General features: G+C 44.0%; 1 protein-coding gene across 19 annotated transcripts in view; it reads right to left on the bottom strand.

Annotated features, from left to right (window-relative positions):
• Positions 1-14,621, bottom strand: part of adgrl2a (adhesion G protein-coupled receptor L2a) — an 89,440-nt gene that overhangs the window by 11,098 nt on the left and 63,721 nt on the right. For 16 of the 19 annotated variants that reach the window (XM_005734910.1, XM_005734913.1, XM_005734917.1 and 13 more), the window contains 11 exons: positions 11,504-11,797; positions 10,845-10,948; positions 9,790-9,975; positions 9,295-9,333; positions 7,281-7,464; positions 6,494-6,616; positions 5,890-6,095; positions 5,066-5,239; positions 4,325-4,534; positions 3,450-3,670; positions 2,750-2,816 (listed from right to left, as the gene is read on the bottom strand). In XM_005734910.1, the coding sequence (XP_005734967.1) occupies positions 2,750-2,816; positions 3,450-3,670; positions 4,325-4,534; positions 5,066-5,239; positions 5,890-6,095; positions 6,494-6,616; positions 7,281-7,464; positions 9,295-9,333; positions 9,790-9,975; positions 10,845-10,948; positions 11,504-11,797 (1,808 nt within the window). The remainder of the gene's footprint in view (positions 1-2,749; positions 2,817-3,449; positions 3,671-4,324; positions 4,535-5,065; positions 5,240-5,889; positions 6,096-6,493; positions 6,617-7,280; positions 7,465-9,294; positions 9,334-9,789; positions 9,976-10,844; positions 10,949-11,503; positions 11,798-14,621) is intronic. The other 3 variants (XM_005734914.1, XM_013911355.1, XM_013911358.1) reach the window with 1 other exon arrangement.

Genomic DNA, 14,621 nt, shown 5'->3' with positions numbered 1-14,621 from the left:
TTCAGTCTTTCTCAGTGTTCTGGTGCACACACGCTGCTATCAAAAGACTACCTGTGGTCAATACATCACCCCTCCACATGCAATCAACTCATGGAGCCACTCACAATAAGCCCGACTGTAAAAAAAAGAAAAAGGGGCGAGAGAGAAAGAGGAAAAAAATGCAAACCTTCTTTCATATCACAGACGGCACTGAAACTATGTTTTGTTTCACCGTGATCAGCCATTATTCCTGTCTGCATGAGTCAGACAGTGGGTGTGGGTGTGGGGGAGGGGGGCGTGTGGGTGTGGGGGGACACGAGGACGAGGACTTTTGAAAAACCCTTTCACACAGCCTGGAGTGGTGACATGGATCCAATGAGACAGAGGAGAGGGACACGGTACTTTAAAGTAACCTAGCAGCATGGCACATGTTCCCACCCCCACCGACATGCTTTCGCAGCCCCTCCCGGGGGATCCCTCTTGCTAGAGCGGAGCTGTCTTGCCTCTATCCTTCACTCTGTCTCTGAATCATCACTGCAAGCCATGCAGAAGCACCTTGCCACACTGGGACTGAGGAGAAAGCTTTTTCTGAAGCGGACTGTGTGTGTACACACTGAACTCCAAATGAACTGCTGGGGATAAAATATTAAAGGTGCAGATGGAGCTGTCCAGATGATAAGAACTGCTCGCGACGTGTCATGATCCAAAAGGCCTTGTGTTGAAGTTATCTCAAGCATGCTAATGGCTCCCCCCACCACTCATTACTTCCATGTTCCTCCTTTCATGGAGCTAATACCCCCTGTGCCCAGAAGCAGGGCAACCTCTGCCTAAGAACAAGGATCTAAATGCCTGCTCTCAGCTTTTGTTTTCAGTCAGTATTTAGGAAGCGTTTCATCCGGCAGCAAAAACAACAGGAAAAATGAGGGGGGAAAGCACAAGGCTGAGAAAAAACAAAACAAAACATGACCACCCTAGGTCAAAACTGGTGTTACTTGGCACAAACATGGTCTGGGTGACAAGTGGGGATCCAGACATAAGCCAAAGCAGCACTGTTTTCTCTCCTTTTCTCCTGTTCATGTGCCTTTTCGCCTTCTAACTCTGTCTTTCATTGACAAGGACAAAGCCAATTTGTAGAGAAACCAGGGTCACGGATGGTGCAGACAAACCTTGCTCCTGCACGCTCCCCCGAGATGCCCCTTTCCACAGTACTTTGTCTTTTTGAGTCAATTGTTGCACAGAATCAGAGGAGCGGTGTGCAGCAAAACCTCATTCCTGTCACATATTAGCTCTGCTACAATACATTAGCTCCTCACAGGGTCATGATTCTATCTCTGCGGTCATCACCACCGGGATCCCGATCATCATTTCCACTGCAGAAATATTTTTCATGCAAATCATTATGAGAGCAACACTCGATTGGAAAACAATGAGGGTCCAATTTAGGCAAAGGAAACGTATTCCAGTGTGGCTGACAGAGCATTTGCTGAGACAGGGAGAAATGTATGTTTGCTTTAATACAATGTTAGCTTTTCCTCAATTATAAGCTCACACATTCAAAGCAGGGAGGCAGAGAGGAGGAAAGAAAAAAGACAGGAAAATCACTGAAAACAAGAAAAAGTCATTTCAGCATTTACTCCGAGACATTTCAATCCAGCGCAGACCCTTTTCGAGTGAGCACCATTTCTTCCATTCCTAAGCCAATGCCTGTTTGTGAGAAAGCTGTGAAATGCAATCCAGTGTGCAGATTTGCCTTTTACTTATTCTGCTGCCACACAGACAAAGAGCACGGCCACTGCATCTTTACTTTGAAAACTCGGAGCAGTCTGCCAATAGTGTGCAGGGACTCGATGGAATTTGACACGGCTGACCCTTTTCTCTAGTATATTTTCAGTGTCAGCTTGATGTTCAGCAGAGGTCACTGCATCTGTAGATACAGTACCAACCATTAGCTTGGATAATGAACACAGTACTGAACAAATACCACCCATCCTCCCTGCACAGCAGCAAGACGAGCCTGCAGAGCTTCCTTATCCCTCGGTGTGCATGAGGGCAAAGCAATACATGATGTGGGAAGCTGAGAGGATATATGTGAGGCACACCACCTGCTATTTCTTTTTTTTTGTCCTGCGCAGGGAAGTAAGACTCCCGAAGGTCTTATTCTTCTGAGCCTCTCTGATGGAGCGAGAGATAATAATGTCATGACCAGTAAATAATTGCATGCCTCAATGGGACATATGTCAATATTATATGCTATATGTCCTTCACCCTTGGCGGACCCTGACCAGACAGAAGGGATGCCTTTGCTCTCCGTCTTCCTGACAAAGTCGTCCGCTATTTACAGGCAGACAAATACAAAAAAGAGCCATGAACATTGCCCCGGCTTGCGACGTGTGCTGTAAAATGGACCATTTCAGCCAATTGTTAACATAATTTTTTTCCCTCATCACATACCTTTGAAGGTCATCGGGTAATATCTGTGATATGGGACTTCCTGAAATTGTGTAAAAGTGAGGTTAAAGTACACTATCAAGGCTGATCCTTGTCAGGCAGTGAGAGGCGGAGGGGAACGTCGGACGCCTCGTAATCTGTCTGTGGCGCAAAATTAACCTGTCATCACCGGGAAGGCTTGGAGCAAAAATCCTGCTGACTTTTCCCTTCAGTTCAACCATCTTGCTCCCTTTATCTTCCTCCTGCATCTCTTTCATCTCACCCTCTCGGTCCCTTCCTCACTCTGTCAGTATGAGTATTCAAAGAAAAGAAAACAGCTTACCATGATGATACAGGTGACAGGTCCTATAAAACTCCATATGAAATGATTATCCACACTTAGCCAGCACCTATGTCAGAGAAACACACAAATCAGCTCCAGGCAGTGAACACCACAAAAACGACATCGTGCTCCTGTGGCTAAAAATGGAAAGAAATCATTTTTGGTTACTTGGGCTGATGTCTTTTATTATCAGTGTTTAACTCAAAGCTCTTTCACAAAACGAGCAGGAAGACGGCCGGACACAACAGGAGAAGAAGCAAACCGAGCAGCCCCTCTTAATAGCGTCGTCTTAGCTGTGATATAGCCATTAATCTATGTAAAAGGCTTTTTTCCCCTGCACTGCGCTCTCCTCTTTAAGACAGCATTTACAAACAAGAGGTCACAGGAGGGTCTTTGAACAGAAAGGCATTAATGTAGCTGCAGCCTCCCCTGAAACCACAGTGTTGAGTCTGTCAGCCACTTTCAAATGACATAAAAAATTGAACAGCTGCCCATCCCTGGCAAAAGGCGCTCAAATGTTTTGGTGTAGTCTCCAGGGATGCACATAAGGTGCTGGCAGAAATGACGAGCGGATTTCTTTTCAAAATCTGCCACACACAGCCACAGCAGGTAAGCCCACACAGTGCAGCATCCAGCATGTCTGCTCTGCATTTCCAAGAATGTTTTCAGAGAGAGAGAGAAAAAAAGAAGCTGCACTCACGCTTTCTTGGTCCCGTAGCTCCTGTAGTCAATAGCTGCTGAGACGCCGACAACGATGGCAGGGAAGAGGTAACCAGACACGTAGTAATACTTTTTCCGCGAGTATTCGCTCTCAAAGACTTCTACAAGCATGAGGTACAGCTGGACTCCCTCAAGACACATCCAGGAGAAGGAAGCTAGGAAGAAGAAGTGCAGGATCCCCGCAATGATGGCACAGCCAATCTGAGAACGACAGAAGAACAACAGATTCAGACAATCAAAGAACAAGATGCAAAGGAGACACAGTGAAATTGATTAAATAATCTTTCGACATCACGATGACACGTGTCGTTTCCATCTGACTTTTGTTGTTGTTGCTGTTTTTTTAGTGAAAATTGTACATCGTGTACCCCATCTTTTATTGAAGCTCCCTGAAAAGATCGTCGTTTCAGGGCGTCTCGTTCAACAGCAGAGAAAAACAATGAATATTCATTCACCACATGGGCTCTGACTAAGCACAGGTTTAGCTTTCCATCAGCACAGTACAAATTTAAATGCCATTAGTATTGTGGGGTTAGAGTTAGGAGATTTAATTATTTGGAGCTGTGAAAAAAGACAGAAAAAAGCTGCCGTTGCTCAGCAATCGTCGCTGCAGCTTCAAAGGAAAGAGGGAAAAAGACCCATCAAGCGGAAGACATGTCCCTTTAGTAAGCTATATTAATGGTGCTGTTCCACTCGTGTCATGTCAGGGACAAGTGGGGAAGGCTAGAAACAAACAATGCTTAAAGTCTTATCCATTTTACTCTGGAAGGGTCTTTTGTGTGAGGGCTGAGAGGCGATAAGGAGAGAGAGGATGAATCAAAACCAAATCAATAGGGTGAAATCATTCCGGCTTACCCTGGGTTCCGTCATATCGATACCAATTAGGAATATTAACTCTGCAATGAAGAGATTAATGCACAAGTTCTTGTGGATGGTGTTGCGATCGCTCTGCAGGCCCCGGAAGAAACAGAAGGTGAAGATGCTGATCATGAGGCAGACGAGGGACACCACGATGCCGACGCGAGTGATGACGGTCAGGAGCAGCTCGTGCACTTCACTGCTGGCCTGAAGCGAAAAATGACAAAGAGGGTCGTGTGAAGCTCTGAGGGAAATAACGGTAGCCTCCCCTTTTAGATTTGATAATTGAGGACTAAAACGAAGAAATAACTGCTTACATGTACATTCCAGCATAATGAGATAAATCAGGAGCAACAAAAGGACACAGAGTAACCAATTTCATATTTTGGGACTACATCCCTATCCCATGACATATCTGTGGGTGCCCATGGTGATGATATTGATTAAAAAAATCTTTCTCTTTCAATAATTGTGGTTATTTCATTATCGTTTGCTTCTGGGTGTAAAATTAGCATTACGTGTTGGAGAAGATGCACTCAAATCAAGCTGAAAGATGAAAAAAGTCTGGCAAAAACAACCCAGTACGCACAGATCGACTCATTAAACCGCACCGTGATAGCTGCAATCTTTAGCTGCTTTAATATTCAAGCCTAGAAACTAAAATGTTAAGGGTCTGATCTTGATTTAATCAAAAATCCTCCAATGCTACGGGTGGGCACGAAAGAAGACTGGACATACCGAGGTTTCACGGTGTGCCATGAGGATGGCAAAGTTGGTGAGATGGCTGCATGAGCAGGTGGTGTGTGTTTTATTGGAGTCCAGGAGTTTGCAGCCTTGGGTGGACCAGTAGCCCATCATGCTTCTCTCAGAGTAATTCCAGAAGGAGCAATTGGAGTTGAAGTAGTGCTCCATCTGCAGATAACAAGAGATATGGTTAAGTGTCCAAATAATTGACTTCCTGAAATTGAAGCACATGTAGAACACAGAGGCCATTTACCCCCCACTCACAGAAAGTATTTTTCTGCACTGATATGGATGAGGATTTTTCACTTCACAGCTCTTATGAAGCAATTCATATGTTGTATCTCATTTGGCACATGCTTGCCAAATCAACCGAAGCATGGTCGCGTATACGAGGCCTTAATAACAGAGAAGCATAATTGTTTGACGGCATGTCTTTGGAATTGCACAATTTCTCTGATAAAGAATGGAGTCACGCGCGGCCCTCTGGGAACTCTAGTGACAACTTTAAAAGACGAAAGATAATTGGTGCTCCAGTAATTTCATCCTAGATTGTAGGGCTAATCTAGGAGTTAATTTCCCTCACTATAAAAGAAAATGGGTATCATTTATATCCCAATGTTGATTAAAGAATTAGTTTTCATTAAGAATTCACTTAGGTTCTAAAGACTCCTTTAATTTGATGTTCAATGACTTAAATAAACTGCCGACTGACCTAGCCAGACATTTACAATTCAAATTGCACATCTCTGTCTACTCTAGATCTTCCCTCCTGGTGTTTTTAATATGGCCCGTCCATTTGTTCCTGCAGGCGGACTTACATCAATGTGCTCCAGGGTAAAAATCACGGGGTCATTAATGAACACGCGGCTAGACTCTTTGTTGATTGAGGCGGCGATGATGTCCGAGTTGACGGCTACTGAGACGTTGCGGGCGTAGGCGTCATTGTCCATCTTGATGGTGGCGTTTTCTGTGCTGAGGAACTGGCTCAGGTTTTTGTAGAGCATGAAAACCAGTTTGGCAACTCCTGCGGAGCGAAAGATTTAAAGAAACACCAGATTAGGGAAAGAGCGACGCAATTAAAACAACAGGGGCCTAAAAGAAGTGAAGACAAAATATGCAGAAGACCAGAGGACGAGAAAGCTCTAAAACTGACTCCATCTATTTCAATGTAGCTGAATTTAAATTATTCAAGCAATTATCTGCATGGATGAGAGAAGTGAGATATATTTGCTACAAATGGCCTTATTTGTAGGTTTAAAATCGCAGAGCTTTGGAGTTTTTGAGATAAACTGCACTCAGTCTCTTGAACATGAATCCATTTCACAGTTTCTCCTGCGCTAAAGAATCACTTTTGTTTGTCTCTGAGTTACCAGAGTTAACTTTGACCGAGTTCCTCTCGCTATCGTTGCTTTTTTAACTCACCATTCCGACTGTTGAGCTTAACAGTATTGGCTGAGAGCTGGATTGAGATGCCGCTTTTGCCGATCTGTGGAAATTTGAAATCCTGGACCTGGCCATCCGTGCTGAGAACATACACTTCCAGGACTGCCAAGAGCAGAGAGGCAGGGGATGAGTTAGAGAACGACAACAAAAAATTCAGAAGAGACAAAAAAGAAAAAAGCAGAAGGGAAGACGATTTCTTCCTGACATTTCTACACGAGCTGTTTAAACATTTCTAAATGTTAGTGACAGTGCGCCACGCAATAAAAGCGTCACTCACACAGTGATCGTTTCATCCCAGTGGTGCTCCCACTAATATGAATAAAACGGTGCTGAGAGAAACCAAAGGACTCTCTCGTTCGGTCTATCAGCTGAAGAAAATGAGCGAAGGAAGAGGAGCTTTGGATAAACAATGTCCTTTTTTCTGCCTGCACAGCAGGCTAATGTTCACATTAGTGTATAGAGTTACAAGGTCTAGACGCACACATTTATAAAGTAAGCGTGCGCAATCAGAGTATCCAGTCTATTTAATTGTCTGATATTCATCACTTTGTCAGTAAGCGACTTGTTAAATCTAATACGCCTTGTTTTTCACTTCCCCCGAGGTTTAAACCCTTATTATGAAAACAAAGTCCTTTTTTATGAGGCGGCCTTGTGTTGCCATCACAGGAGTTACTCTTTCAATGAACTGAGCGTAATCAAATTAGCCGAGGCGCACATCAATCACGGACGCTTGTCATTTGCTTACCGCAAACTCGGCTTTACTCACTTATATTATCTGCTGGGACTTTGACAATAGCCGGTTCCATGAGGTTGTCGGCGAGGACGAAGGCCCCTTCCTCCAAAGTATCCAGTAACATGGTGGCTGCGTGAGTTTGCTCGGTGCTGTTCATGTCCTGCCAGGATTTGAGCGCCTCTGGTCGCAGGAGGTTATCCACCGTGTCCACGATGGCCTGTATTAAAGCAGATAACCGAAACAAATCCACAGAAAACAAAGGTTCTTGAGTGTCTGGAAACAAGTGACATTTTCCGTGGATGAGCTGTGACATGCAGACGCTGATGTGAGTTAGTGAAACGCTGTGCTGGAGTGTCACGTCGTTAGGAGTGAAATGGACAAAAGTGAGGAAGCTGAAAGGACGTCTGTTTCTCAGGTGTATATGTAATGTAAACATATACTTGCAACACATTTCAAAATAAAAACAATAAAAAATGTTTTTAATGTGATGTTAATGAAGGAAGAACTGCTAAAAGAGCGGAGGAGACGAGGCGCTTCAGCGATGCTCGGCCTCTTTTTCCAAGGATGTTGCGTCGATGCTCTGGGTCACAGTGCACTGAGCCTATCACGTCTGTCTGATAACAGGATATTAAGAGACGGCCTGGTGAAAGCCAAAGTCTCCGTGGCTGATCTCAATTAAAGCTCTCTAATTGGAAAGTTCAGTGGGCAGCAACTTTCCTTTTCTTCACACACTTTACTGTAGAACAAGTAATTAAGCCGCCCTGCAAAGGCACTCGAAAAGTCAACCAAAAGTGTGCAGTTTGCTAAACTGTTGTTTGTCCCGTGAATGCAAACCTTGTTTTTTTTTCCCTTACATCTTTTTTGCCATCTAAAAGCTCAGGAAACACGGAGGATAAATTGGGCATAAATGATGCAGGGTTTTCTTCAGGAAATAATAAAATCAATGCGTCTAATCAGGTAATCAATGCTGGCGACGGCTGGAGGAGAGGGTGGGGTGTGTGTGGGGGGGCTAATGTGAAGTTGCGTCAGATGTCAGATACTGATGACTCAACAATCCTTGTCCCTGATCCTCTCTCATGCTGCTGTAATTTACATCGACATAACCTCTCGGAAGTCAAATCTAAATGTTTTGACTTTAAAAAGCGAAACGATGATGCGACGCGGCGGCGATATGACTACGTATGTGCTTTTTGCTTTTTTCCAGTTTCCCTGCCTGCTTTACGAGCGCACGGCCGTTGACTGGCTAATTAGCTTGATCCATTTTAACACCCTCCCGAAGGAGAGATGGATTGAGGGGGGTGACTTTGGTGGCAGGTGGAGGACACTGATGTCCCTGATGGTGGGGGGATATATATACAGCCAAAATACTTTGATGTGCGAACCCAACGCTGTGAAAGCATTTGGGGAAGAAGGGGAAAGAAAAAAAAAAGCGTTTGACCTGCACTAACCCTATTAACCAGCTCGAGCTATAGATTTGTACCTTTAATTTATCAAACGCATTCATTTAATGACCTCAAACCTGCGCCCTTGTGGATTTTCCCTTTGCAGGCTGTGAATGGTCAGCAAATGATCCGTAGAAAGGGTTTTGATACATCACTACAAAGCAGCAAATCCTTCATCAAATGAATAATGAGGAGGATGTAAGAAGAGGATGTCTGCTTGAGTTGTGCTGTTATTCATGTAGGCGTGCAGTCTTGAGTAAACACAGAAAATAATAACAGGGACAAACGGAAGAAACAACAAAATACACCATAGCTGTCAATGCATACAGGAGAGAAAAAAAAGAAGACACGTACACAGTTACAAAAAGAAGCCACCTAAGTAACTGGAGATGACTTCTCTTTGACTTAGGAAGCACTTTGAATACAACTGTGTTTTTGTGTGAAGCAATTACTCAAAAAAGCAGGAAGCACAGGGAGGAGGGTGTACACGACAGTGGAGAGGGTGCATGCTGCTGAACTTGGGCTAGGGCATATACAGTACGGTAGTACAGGAATAGAGGGGACAGCAGCTGCAAGCAGAGTGGGCAGAAGCTTTGCTTCAGTACCTTCATGTATGCCCTGCATGTCCTTTCTCGCTTTTGGAGCTTTTTTTGTTTGAGAAGGAAAAGAACAGATACAAAATAGAGACATGTAATTTGCACAAGTTCACGAGCTTGAGTAAAGAATTGGTAGAAATAATAAAGGGCTGAGCGCTGGATGGAAAAACCAACTGATAAAACGACCAGTCTCAAATGGCACGAAAGCACCGTGGATCACACTCATGACACTGAATACACATCTGCTGAAAAATCAGAACTGCTTTTCTGTTTGTTTCCCAGCTCGGCTGAACTTGAAGTGAAAAGCACAGAAAAGCAGACTGCTGACGTAATCTGGTGAAAAAAATCGAATAAAACGCAGCTATTGTATTAAAGAAGTATTAAGTTATCAGTAAAGCATAAAAGCGATGTAAGTTATGCAGAGTCATTCAGTAAGAGGGAACTGGGGAGAAACTTGAGGTAATATTTTTTAATACCCTGCTAATATGTGGAGGATCTGGTTACCTTGTTGAAGCTCCGTCCTGCAGAATCCTTCTCGCTGGGTCTGAGCTCCTGCAGCTGCGCATCCAGGATGTCCACCAGCTGCTCCATCAGGCGCACTGAGGAGCTGACGTCCCCGGCAAAGATGGGTCCTTTGGTGTGCTTGGCTAATTCATTGGCCAAGTTAGCCGCGTTTTCACCGCTGCGGATCTGCATGGGGAGAGAGTGAGTAATGCGAATGAGAATACGAAAAGACAGACTTGGAGGGCTCTTTGCGGCTCTGTTTCTAACATAAAAATCACACTTGAATGAGTCCTTGAAATATTGGTTATGAAAAGAGGGTTTAATGTTTTCTTCACACAGCAGAAGCTGCTATAGTGGCAGTTTTTTCTTTTTATATTGTGTGCTAAGGCAAAAGAAAAAACAAGTGTACAAAGAGTGGTTTGCAAAATAAGACTATGGTGCAGATTATACAGAAGGTAAAAGGCTTTTAATCAAAGGGCACAATGTCAGGTACTTTTGTCCCTTATTTCCGAGTCGGGTGCCAAAGCAAACGAGTCCACGTGGTGGATTTGGAACAGATTACATGTCGGATGCTCTTCCTAATACAACCGTCCTATTCATGGGCCAGCTTCTGACCTCCCAGTTTCAAACTGGGTGAAAGCGTTAACCACTACACCACTAACCAAAGTGTAAAATCAAAATCACTAAAATGTAAATACACAGTTATACACACTGCAGCTGTATGGTGCCTTTCCTACTGTCCCTCTGTATAATGCAGTTTGTGTCATTTTATTTTGTTAACACAAAATTTGGATCGTTTTAACTCCGATATTTCACTTTTTTCTTTTTTTGTAGTCGTCTTCTATAAAACCAAAAATATAGGACACATCAGCCCTTTTTCTCATCCTGCTTTCGAGTGATTCTGACCCAGATTTGCTGCAATGTTTATATTTTTTTTCCAGTGAATAGTTTACTTTTGCAATTGACGTCCTTTACAGGAACACATTATTTTTGTCTACTCCTTATTTTAAGAAAAACACTTAGATGGAAAACAGCGAGGCAGAGCTCATACAAACCTTCTGGGCTACTTGGTTGACCCAGTGGGAGGTGCAGTTGCTGAGATCAGGGCCCTTTGGGTGCCAGTCCCCGGTGGAAAGGACACATAAATAAGATGCTGTGCCTGACAGAAAAAAAACCAAGAAAACAAACAAGAAGAGAACAGTCAAGTTGAATCAACTCAAATCAAATACATATTTTTTATGAGGCTGCTCGCTGAACAACAAAGGCAGAAGCAGAGATCAAAGGAAGAAATTGCACACAAGCAACACAATCATGCAAATTGAGTATTTATATGTAGAACATATATGAATCCAAAACATTTTTGTGCACATGACAACATAAGCCTGAGCAGATGTTTCTTCTTAGTTTTCCCCACTTTGTCTATCGAGACAATGTACAGAAAACTAATTTTGTTAGCCTGTTATTGCTACAAAGTGACATGAGTTCATATACAATCAAATGAGGAACAAACAAACAGCTGAGCCTCAGTCAGTCAGAGACTGCTTACGCTAACAGCCACTGCTGATTCCTTTAAGTTAAATCTTTTATAATTAGAGAAAAAAGGAATATCTAACAAACACGGGGATGTTCTCTCGAGAGCTGTCGGGTCATATTGAACGCAGCGAGCAGTCGGCCCTGAGATGAGAGAGAGAGAAGGAAAGACGGCCCTGTTTACCTCGTGTTCCCTTGGGACAAGGTCGCTCAACAAGCATGCCCCTCTGGGTCTGAGGCCACATTATGTCTCTTTTCTCAATTGCCTTGCAGAAGCGTTCAGGTAAAGGGAAGGACTCCAGGGGCGGAGGGGAAGGAGTCTGTGGGATTACAGGACGTGGCCTGGGCGCTCCCCTGCTGCGCTCCTTGTACCCTGTTGTGGTGGTATTGTTGTCCACGCCCCAGTGCACCGTGGTTGTTGTTGTGGTGGTTGTCGTTTTTGTAGGCGGAGTCGTGGTGACTTCTGAAAACGGCGGTGCTGTGCAACGGGAGAGAAAAAACAGAAGTCAATATTTGGGTGGAGCGCCGCTGTGTGATCTGCGCTGGGTTGGATGGGGTTGGGGGAGAACACGACGAGTCTGGATCTCACTGGGATACATTTAGTGTTTCTCAGCCTCCGAAAACATGACGCAGTGCTGTGAATAAAAATAATAACCAAATGGTAAGTTGACCTGCGGTTGCTGTGTGAGGTCAGCTCATTAGTGTGGCACCCCTGTTGTGCAAAACACATAATACCGAGGATTTGCTAAGAATATTCAACCTGGCAGCTTTTCAAAGCTTGACCTTCTGGTGGGCAGAAGTCTTCATGTACAACTAAACCTTAACGGCGCCCCCTGTAAGCAACATTCCCATTTTTTTCCTCAACACGTTCGACGCTGTAATGCTTATACATCCAAGTACCCTGTTGTGTAAATTGCCACTAAGTGCTTTGTGCAACAAGCGTATTTGCTTTCCCGTTGACTATGGCTTATCCAAGGCACTCAGTCTGAAGCGAACAAGACAATAATTACAGTAACATCCTCCTGCCTGGCAATCATTCTTGCCTGGAAGATTTTGTGGCATGGCTGATTAAATTTCACTAGAGCAACGTGGAACCTGTATGTGCAGCCATGGTGCCAGAACATTCATTTTACAGTTGTTTCTCCCTACAACTCATACTCTGATAAAACAGGTGTGCAGTAACTCTTCCAATGCCCCGGGCAAAAACAATATGTTTCAGTCCCAGGAAAGGAGAAAAATAGTGCAGTCCTTACATTTAACATGAGCCACTAAGGAAAAACTATGAAGACATTTTTCATGTGATACACCGGAGGAGTGAGAGTAACGCTGTAATTACATTTCATAAAAGTTGAACATAAGGGAGCTTTATAGATGAAATGTTGATAAACACTGACTATTTGATATAAATCTGCAAGTGCAAAAAGAAAGCAGAACAACCACCTCGGAAAAAACATATTTGTTGGTTGAATTTAACAGAAAAAAGCCGAATCAATCAAAAGGAGCTCTGAACGTTATGCGATCTAATCGCATTTGAGTACTTTGATTTCCTCCATTAGGCTGCCTATAGAGCGTGCAGAAAATGCGAAGAGGTGCTGTTACACTGCCGGGGTTGAGCACAGTTGCTGTCGGTGCCGCAACACCTTGTGAAATAACAGGTGAAGGTAGAGACGAGGCAGAAAGTGAGAACGAGGAGATAATCTGAGGTGGAAGGGGTGAGGCAAGAGAAGCGGAGAAACAGAGGGCGATGACGGGAAAATTCAATAAGAGTGGGGTCAATAAGAAGACATTTTCGGCGTTCTGGTGAACCCCTGGCAATGACATCTCCATATCTATCGCCTCTTATCTGACTCAACCCTCACACACACACACACACACACACACACCAATTCTTCCATCACCAAAGGCCCCATCGTGTGGATCAGAAGCTTCAGCACAGTGGAGCTGAAGGGAATCGTCTTTGAGGCTGGCTGCCACCTGTGGAGAATTAGGCTCTATTGACCAGAGGAGATGACTCTCTGTGCTCCCTCCTGTTGAGGGAGGCTGTAGGACGGCATACACACAAACACACACGCACAAGCAGGTGACATGAAGGTGTACACAGCTGACTGGCTGTTTTGACACTGAGCTGAAGGCAGATTTGGCTGGCTGGTCGGCTGGCTTCACCTCAGCATCCCCCCTTCTCTTGTCCCTTCTTCCCTACCTGTATCCTTTTACTCAACACAGTGAAATTCTTGGCTGCACAGCCTGTCACAGCAGTTGAGAGACAACCTGTGCTTAGTGTCCTTTCAGCACCAGCATTTAGCTGGCTGGGAGAAATGTTTGTCTCTATTCTGCACCAATATCCTTTTATTGCTATAGCCCTTTTTTTTCTTTCTTTCTCTTTTTTAAAGTCTCACTGAGAAGAATCAGAGACGTGAAAGCAAGTTTTGCAGATTCCTGGTTGACTTTACAAGCTGTGGCAATCAATGCTGCGGCTCAGTCTAAAGGAAACGAATGTGTGTCAACGCAGTGTTAAAATGATTATCGTTGTTTCTTCATAAATGTCTGGGTCTGAGTTGCTTGGCAAACTTCCACAAGGCTCCCAAGAAACTGTGGGGCCCCTTTATGGGTTTCTCATTTCCAAAGTATGAAAGATGATAAGGCTAAAAATCCCAGTCTCTGTGGGTGGGAGGTTTAGGATCCAGACAGAAATGAAATGAAAATGAATTGCTGTTCGGCAGCGTGATTCGAGATAAAGGGCTCACCACTACAGCCAATAAATCAAAGAGGCATCTGCTGTAATCCAAGCACATTCCTTTTGCATGTCAACTAACAACTGTATCTTGTCTATACTCTCATTCAACAGGACTACATGCAAAAACAAAAAAAAATTGCTGTGATGTTGGGGTTTACGCGCTAGTTAAAACGCCCGCAATCTTTTTATTCTCTGATGGTGCCTGCTGTCAACAGCAAAGCTGGGAATATAATTAATGTTGGACTCTTGTTGATATAGAGCTAGAACTGAGGGGTTTCCGTTTGAGAGGGACGACCCTGTGGCTTACGGAAAGGGCTGCGGGGTGGATTGAAAAAAACCAAAGAATCAGTTAGCTACGAAAAAAACCCCCCAATAAAACTCTTGCTGCTCTGATTGGACGCCATCAGAGCTTCGTTAATGAGCAGTACTGGGAAGAAAACGCATTATTTAAAATGGCTCAATTAATCCAGTTTGGAGGTTTCATGTCATGTTTATGATGCAAACTAATCCGCTTTCCAGTGTGAAAACGAGGCTAATGTGGATGTAGGCTACACTTCCCACAGAGATC

The sequence above is a fragment of the Pundamilia nyererei genome, unplaced genomic scaffold (genome assembly GCF_000239375.1).
Source record: "Pundamilia nyererei isolate P.nyererei 1_Seehausen unplaced genomic scaffold, PunNye1.0 scaffold00061, whole genome shotgun sequence".
Lineage (NCBI taxonomy): Eukaryota > Metazoa > Chordata > Actinopteri > Cichliformes > Cichlidae > Pundamilia > Pundamilia nyererei.
Note: the sequence above shows the minus strand (reverse complement) of the source record. Positions and strands in the feature narration are given on the sequence as shown.